This window comes from Bos indicus, chromosome 7, assembly GCF_029378745.1.
Source record: "Bos indicus isolate NIAB-ARS_2022 breed Sahiwal x Tharparkar chromosome 7, NIAB-ARS_B.indTharparkar_mat_pri_1.0, whole genome shotgun sequence".
Classification (NCBI taxonomy): domain Eukaryota; kingdom Metazoa; phylum Chordata; class Mammalia; order Artiodactyla; family Bovidae; genus Bos; species Bos indicus.
In genome coordinates, this window is record NC_091766.1 from 62,169,415 (window position 1) to 62,177,810 (window position 8,396).

Genomic DNA, 8,396 nt, shown 5'->3' on the forward strand with positions numbered 1-8,396 from the left:
GAACCCTTCAGACCACCCTCTGTTCTTGAGCAGCCCCTTGTAGGGAAGCTGTAAAAGGGGGGACTGGAGTGCCTAGAGAAGAGGAGGACATAGCCCAGCAGCCACCACGCAAAGTACAGGCGGCAAGCGCCCTGCCTCAGAACTGCCAGCAGAGAAAGAGGCATCCATTAGTGAGGACGACGGCCCCTGCAGGGTGCTTGGGGCAGGGTCACTTAGAACAAGGAAACACTGGAAACCAGCCTCACATCTACAATGGGGCATTGGCTCCATACACTAACATATCCATACATGACACTATGCAAGGCCACTCATCTGTTTAAAAAAACAAAGTAGGTATTTATCAACAAAGGTGGAAAGTTGTTTGGTAGAATATCAATAGCAAAATAAACGATTTCTATGGTACAAACATGCAGAGGAAAAACTACCTAGAAAAGCACACACCAAGGGCAGTCAGTCATCATCTCTGGAGAAAAGACTAGAATTACTGTGGTCAAGGAGGGGGAGCTTCAGTTTTGCCCAAGTTCTTAGAATTTTTAAAACAACGGAGTATTCAAGTTTGACTCATGTACAAAGAAATGAACAGCAGACAGAATCAATACCTCTCTTGGAACCTAAAAGCAGCCAAGGGGGTCATTTTACAGGTGTGGAGGTCAAGGCCTGGGTAGCAATCACACAGCAAGTTAGTGAACCAGGAAGGACTAGGATCCACTCTTGACCCCCGGCCCAGTGGTCTTTCCCCTGCAGATGCTGCAGCTGGTCTGAAAGCACTGGGGCCGTGTCCAAGCACCTCCTTGTGTGCCGTGCTCCCTACTTTGCTGCCAAAGAAGAGGCACTGGGTCTCCCCTGCCCATTTCAACCGGTGGCCAGGTCAGGGAGGGGTTAGAGAGGGTGGGGAATTAATAAAATATATACATCTCCTAGGGCTGCTGTAACAAATTGCCATGCAGTTGGTGACTCGAAACAACGGAAATTTCTTCTCTTCCAGTTCTGGAGGCGAGAAGTCCAGAGTCAAGGTGTCAGGTGGATTGGGTCAGTCTGGAGGCTCTGAGGGAATTTCTGCTCCATCCGTCCTTCCTAGCTTCTGGTGGTCGCAGCAACCCTTGGCGTCCCCTGGCTTGCAGACGCATCACTACCATCTCTGCTTCTGTCAGCACATGGCCTTCTCCCGTGCTTCTCTGTCCACATTCCCTTCCTCTCACAAGGACATCAGTCCTTGGACTAAAGCCCACCATCCCCCAGTATGACCTCATCTTGACGGATTACATCTGCAAAAGCCCTGTTTCTAATAAGGTCATACTCACAGGCCCTGGGTGTACATGAGTTGGGTGGGGGGACACTATTTAGCCCACTACAGGTAACTTTTCTGATGTCACAGCTGTTTCCTCAAGGAGGGGGTAGAGTGCACAGGGTGGAGGAGGAACGACAAAGTTCGTTGTACACTCTGAAAAAGAACTTCACTCCCAGGGGGGAAGGAGAATTGGAAGTAGGCCAGTCTGTACATCGCTTATCTGGGGAGAAAGCATGGGATGTGGGATGTGTGGGATAGATGTATTATGAGGCGTTTGGCCTAGATGTTCTGGAAGATTCAGTCTTGAAAATAAAGTGACACAAGATAAATGATTTTTAGGGATTCATATTTACCTGGTGAGAGAAGTCACATGGCTTGTCTGCAGGTGATGGAGAGATTTAGATGTATCTATGCTAAAGATGGATGGATTTTTCTCATTTTCTCTTGCTCGTTCTCTCTGCCTGCGGTGGAGTCCTGGTTGGTCCCTCTGTCAGACCTATATATGTCACAGCACATATGTATGAAAGCTTGTATTGGCTTTAACTGGGATGAGAGGACATTATATTGTGGGTTGGGCAAAAACCAGGGCTTCCCTGGTGGCTCAGTTAGTAAAGAATCTGCCTGCAATGAGGGAGACCTGGGTTCAATTCTTGGGCTGGGAAGATCCCCTGGAGAAGGGGAAGTCTACCCACTCCAGTATTCTAGCCTGGAGAATTCCATGGACTGTATAGCCCATGGGGTAACAAAGAGTTGGATACGACTGAGCGACTTTCACTTCACTTCATACCTAGATAAAGGTCTAAATTACTGAAGCTACATAAAAGATCATGGCATCTGGTCCCATCACTTCATAGCAAATAGATGGGAAAACAGTGGAAACAGTGACAGACTCTATTTTTTTGGGCTCCAAAGTCACTGCAGATGGTGATTGCAACCATGAAATTGAAAGACGTTTGCTCCTTGGAAGAAAAGCTATGACCAACCTAGACAGCGTATTAGAAAGCAGAGACATTACTTTGCCAACAAAGGTCCATCTAGTCAAAGCTATGGTTTTCCCAGTAGTCATGTATGGATGTGAGAGTTGGACTATAAAGAAAGCTGAGCACCGAAGAATCGATGCTTCTGAACTGTGGTGTTGGAAAAGACTCTTGAGAGTCCCTTGGACTGCAAGGAGTCATTCCTAAAGGAAATCAGTCCTGAATATTCATTGGAAGGACTGATGTTGAAGCTGAAACTCCAATATTTTGGCCACCTGATGCAAAGAGCTGACTCATTTGAAAAGACCCCAATGCTGGGAAAGATTGATGGCGGGAGAAGGGGATGACAGAGGATGAGATGGTTGGATGGCATCACCAACTCAATGGACATGAGTTTGAGTAAGCTCCGGGAGTTGGTGATGGACAGGGAGGCCTGGCATGCTGCAGTCCATGGTGTCACAAAGAGTTGGACACAATTGAGCGACTGAACTGAGCTGGGCAAAACTCACTAGCTCAGAAGACACATACACACCAGTGTCCCCACAGTGTCTGGGACAGGGGGGCTCAGTGCCTTGCAAAGGCCATTTTCTTTCACAGACCCTATGTCTAAAATGAGTTTAAAATTCAAGTTTGCCCTACTCCTACGGATCAGGTGTCAGGGACCCTGCATCTTGTGTATCCCAGTCACCCTGATACAAGTGTTTGGCCCCCACCCACCTTCAGAACCCAGCCAAGATGCCATCTCTTCTCTGGAGGCCTTCCCTCCCCCCACCTCTTCCCTCCAACCAAAAGGCACACTCTCCCAGGATTAGGATGATAACACAAGGATGCTCATGAATAACAAGGGTAGGAGTGGAGAGTGTAAATAACCAAGTGTCCAAACTGGTTAAAAAAGCCACAGAACATCCACAGAACCTTAGATGGCCATTAAAAATCACATTTCCACAGACTTTTAACATGCGAGACTGCCCCCAGCAAAATATTAGGTATAGGATTGGTCATAAAGTTTGTTCAGGTTTCTCTGTAAGATGTTACAAACTTTTTAGTCACCCCAATAACTATTAATACAATATAATCGTTTAAAATATATCCCTAGTTCTACAAAAATAGTCACACTCACATATAGCATACTAGTGAGGAAAAACAGAAGAAAAATGACACTAAAGTGTACATAGAGGTGATCTCTTCATGGTGGGGTTAAAAACTATTTTAAAATTTCTTTATATTTTACCAAATTTTAAATTTTGCCTCAAACATTATGAATAATCACAATAATTAGGTGTCGAGTGGAATCTTAGTACTTCCTACTCGGAGGTTCGCAACACCTCTTCTATTCCTCCCCGCCCCCCTTCTATTTCTGTCGCAATCACATCTGACCTCTGCTTGAACTCCTCCAGGATGGGGAACTCACTACCCTTCTTCCTGGTGAGTAGAATCTGGCTCCCCTTAGCTTCCCCTCACTGGCCACAATCTGCATTCTGGGGTCAACAGAGAACCAGGTTGCACTCCATGCTGCTTGACAACACTTCAGAGGCTGGAAGGCAGTGGCCAGGCTCCAGACTTTATCTTCGCAACCCCAAACGGCCTTCCAAGTACATTCATGGCCGCCTTCTCCCGCATCCCTGTTTGCTTTCCTTGGGTCCAATCCAGGTGGTGATGTCCCTCACCTACATTCCCTGCTAACCAGTCAGTGTACCAGGGACTCTACCACATGCATTCTTTCATCTAATCTCAGAACCCCATGACTCAGGAGCTACATCACGTCTATTTTACAGATGAGGAAATCGAGGCATGGAAAACCCAAATTCCTTCCAGGGTCACTTAATGGGTCCACGATGGTGCCAGGACTGAAGTGGCACCTGGCCCAGAGTCTGGAGAGCAGAGTTAATAAATGAATGTGCTCAGGCGCTCAGTTGTGTCCAACTCTTGGCAATCCTATGGACTGTAGCCCCCCAGGCTCCTCTGTCCTCTGGATTTTTCAGGCAAGAATACTGGAGCGGGGTGCCATTTCCTCCTCCAGGGGATCTTCCTGACCCAGGGATTGGACCTGCTTCTCTGCACTGGCAGGCGTTCTTTACCACTGAGCCACCAGGGATGCTCCAATAAATGAATACGTGGACTCAGTGCTAAAGCCCAGGCCCTTAGTGTCCACGGTTTTGTTTTGGAATTAGTTGTGCCCATGCCAAACTTCCATGTCTTTCACTTCTGTATCTCTGCCTCTTTTACCTGGCCTGCTGCCTGGAAGCACTCATGAAGGGATACTGACCCCAGAGAACCTGTTGCCCGAGGCCCCGCTTTGGAGCAGTACTGAGCCCAGGTCTCAGGTGTGGTGCTCAGGGCTGTGGCATGGGGGCCAGAGCCAAAGCTCTGAACCCTGGGCCACACGAGGCACATTCAGAGGGTTGACCATGAGGCGCTAGGTCTCCCTTCCCACCTTGGCCCAGATGGGGCTGGTAACTTTTGGGGGATGGAAGGGCCCTAAAAACCCCCATGTCATCCTATAGGCAAGTCCACGGAGGCTTGTTTCCTTGGCCACGCCCTCTCTGTCTGGCCTTCTCCCACATCCTCCTGACGTGGCCACAACAGCCATAGTCTTTGTTAAAAAGGGTTTAGGAAGGACCACATCACACAGATGATTCTTCAGTATCTACACCCAACCTGCTAGGGATCTCCACTCATTTTTTCACCAGGATTTCAACTTGTCACCAAAAGTCCCAGTAACACTTGGCCCCAGGTCAGGCCTCTCAGTGGGGTCTAGGACAGCTGGCCAGCTAAGGCTACTGGCACTGCCAACCACAGGACTCAGCAAACCCTTAGGGCCTGGCCCCTGGGAGGGACCTTGAGAAGTCCTAGTGGTCAAGCCCCTATCCCTAGCCGGGCAAGTCCCCCCTGAAAGCCCTGGCCTCATTCCTCACGGCTGGCCACTCCCACTCTCCGCAACCAGCACCATCACTCTGCTTCTTCAGCTCAGCCTCCACTCAGGCTGTCCTCTCTGCCTCAACTGGGTCATTCCTACCAAACCTTCATCACCCAGCCAAGGCATGCCCAGCCCTCAGCCAAGAGGCCATCCTGTGTCTCTCAAGGATAGATGAGATACTCCTGCTGCACACTGGGTTAACTTCTAGTCCAGCTCTGATGTGGCCCTCATTCACACTCAAATATTTAGGAGGCACCAGCTCTGGGCTCTGTGCAAGGCAGTAAGTACCAACGGGGAGGGCAGAAAAACCAGGCTCCATTACATGGTTTGGCTACCAACCTACTGAATGACATCACTCCTCCCTGAACCTCAGTCTCCTCATCTATAAAGTGGAGAAGATCCCACAGCTCAGCCTGGCTTCCAGGCTTTAGTGAGGTTGGCAGGATGTGAAAGTACCCTGTAAACTGCCATTCAGGGTGAGTCATTGTTGTCGTGACTTGAGCCTCCGGGGGTCTGAGCTCATTTTTGTACATCCCATCCTCAGAGGTTTCCTCTCTCCTAGGGGGCTGACAACCTGCTGGGGGTGAGCTTGGACGTTCAGGCCTTTTAGGGGTTGTCACCTGGATGAGAAACCAGGCAGAAGCATAGCACAGAGGGATGGAAACTACCATGAACTTTAAACAAAATCAGCTTATAAATCCTGCCACTCAGGGGCAGGAGCCTGGCACTGCCGGGGCAGAAAGGCAAGCCAGGCTGCTCTGAGGCAACAGGGCAAAGGCTTTAATGCCAAAGGGCTTTGGAATCAACAAGAAGCCACTGGAAGCACTGAGTAGAGGCAGAGACAAAGGACACAGGGCTTGGGGACTGGGAATTTGGGTTCTGCTCTAAGTTGTTCTCTGACCTCAGTCAAGACCCTTCCCTCTCCAGGCTTTAACCTCCCAGCTGCATGTTGCATGCATCAGCACAGGTGGTACCCAAGGTCCTTTCCCTCTGGGATAGTCTCTGCTGACTGTACTTGCCCTTCCTTCACAGCTTGGGACAGGGGGTCCAGTTCAGGCTGTGCCAGGGATGGACAGGGACAGCTGGCAAGGCTCTCAGACAGGCAGGGGAATCCTTACTCACTGTGGGCTCCTTTCCCAGACTACCGAAGAGTCAAGGCCTGGAACAGGGCTACTCCAGTCTCTTCCCGCCACCGAGTAGATGGAATTCACCCTTGGCAGACTTTGCAAGCTGAGTGGTTAACACAGGTGCAGAGAACACAGGCTCTCTGACTCCTAGAAATCATCCTGCTCAAAGCCCTCCCTGTCCATATAGAGGGAGAAACTGAGGCACAGAGAGCACTATGGGCATGTTTGTGGCAGAGCCAGGATTAACACTGAGAATCAATCACCAGCTTTGTTATAAGTCTCAGGCAGGTCTCAGGTGTATCTGTTCATCATCCCATCAGCCAGACTTCTGCTTCCACGGATGGAGGCAAGCCTCAGTTTCCCTCTTGGAGCCAGGAATACAGAAGGGCTTCTGGGTCAGAGCTCCATGAGGTATTTTGAATTGGGAATTAAGGAGGAGCAAGGATAAGGGGGAAGGTACTGTACTTGGGACAAAAGTCCTTCTCCCTGGACTAGGCACAGAGCAGAAATAGAATCATCCAGGTTCGGGACAGTACGGCATGCTCAACAGGCAGAAAAGCTTGGGCTCAGGCGCAAGCAAAGCAGCAGAGGCTCAAGTTCAGTGAAAAATTACTGAATAGTGTCACAGTGTGGGGCCTCTCAGGGCCTCAGGGGACTGATCTTCAAGTTCCTAGGACCACCTCTTCCCACCTGACTGGAGTAGGAAGAAGGCTCAGGACTCGAGGGTCCACCCTTCCCTCTCTGTGCCTCAGGTTGTCCTCTGGCTCCAGGCTCTGACCTTCTGGGCTTGTCAGAACCCAAGGGGCAGCTGGTCCCACTGCTAGAAACCCGAGTAGTGTCTCCTGGGCCCTAACCCAGCTCGGAGGCCCCTTGGGGGAGCGACAGGAAGGGAGGGAAGGGCAGCAGAAGGCCGCAAATCTCCTCCCTGGTCGGCCCCTCCCAGCTCCCCCGCGGACAGCCCACATGCACCGGCTCTAGGGCCTGAAGAGGCTCTAGGCCAGCGCTTCTCAAACTTTAAAGTGTATTGTAGTCACCTGGGCATCTTATTAAAAGACAAGTTCTATTTTAGCACGTCGGGAACACAGCCCGAGATTCTGCAAGTCCTAGGTGATGCCGATGATGTAAATCTGTGGGCCATTCTGCCGCGCAAGTAGCGGCCCTAGAGAGAATCTGCCTCTTAATGGTAGGAAAGCCAAAGGCCCAGAGAGGTCAAGCACACGTCCATGGCCACACAGCGAGCAGCGCCTGACCAACGGAAAAGGGCACCTGCTGCAGCTGCTGCTAGACAGTTCCCACCTCCGCCAGCTGGGATCAGTTGCCTGTCCCGGCCCTGGGGCTGTGTTTGTAAACTCGGCTGCCCCGCGTGGCTCAGCCCTGGATCAGGAAGAGAGAGCTGCCCGACCAAGCCTTACCCGCCTCCCTGCCTGCCGGCCTCTAAGTGTTCACCGCCGGGCATCCCCAGTACACCCGGGGCGCCCTGGGTCCCCAGCGGCGGAGCGGTTCCGCACCCGCCTTCCTTTCCGAAGGCAAACTTCTCCGCCGGCGCCCTTTACCTTTTTGGGGGGTTTGCAGCAGCTCAGTCTGCTGTGTCCGCAGCCCATCCTCCTCCGGGGGCTCCCGGACTCCGCCTCCCAACTCTGGGGCCCCCGGAGAACCCTGCCGTCCAAGCCCCGCTGCCCGCTTGGCGCCCGCCGGCCGGGGCAGCCGGCGAGACCCTGAAACTGAACCTGGAAGCGCAGACTTGAGCCGGAGCTGGGGCGGCCGTGTGCCGTAAATCCCCGAAAAGCAGGGCCTCAGGGAAGCCCGTGGGGCTCGCTGCGCTGCCGCCTGACAGGTGATCAGAAACTTAGTAAATGACAGAAACTCGGGTCAGGGCCGAAAAGGTCCCAATGAACAATGGCTTTCTTTCCAGACTCGCAGCAGAGAAAAGGCTAGGAAAAAAATTACAACAACTATTTAGTAAACACAACAACTATCATTTATCAAGAGTTGTTTCTGTCCTGGCTTCCTTGCACATATTATTTCTGTTTCTTGCCATCTCCTTGCCACAGAGGTATTATTAGTTCCTCCACTTTACACGTGAGGAA

The 8,396-nt window shown here is 51.2% G+C and overlaps 1 protein-coding gene across 1 annotated transcript in view; it reads right to left on the bottom strand.

Moving 5' to 3' along the window:
- Positions 1 to 8,043, bottom strand: part of CCDC69 (coiled-coil domain containing 69) — a 35,435-nt gene extending 27,392 nt beyond the window's left edge. Inside the window, exon 1 of the mRNA XM_019963519.2 lies at positions 7,863 to 8,043. Within this exon, the coding sequence (XP_019819078.2) occupies positions 7,863 to 7,910 (48 nt within the window). The 5' untranslated portion in view covers positions 7,911 to 8,043. The remainder of the gene's footprint in view (positions 1 to 7,862) is intronic.
- Positions 8,044 to 8,396: the final 353 nt, after the last annotated feature.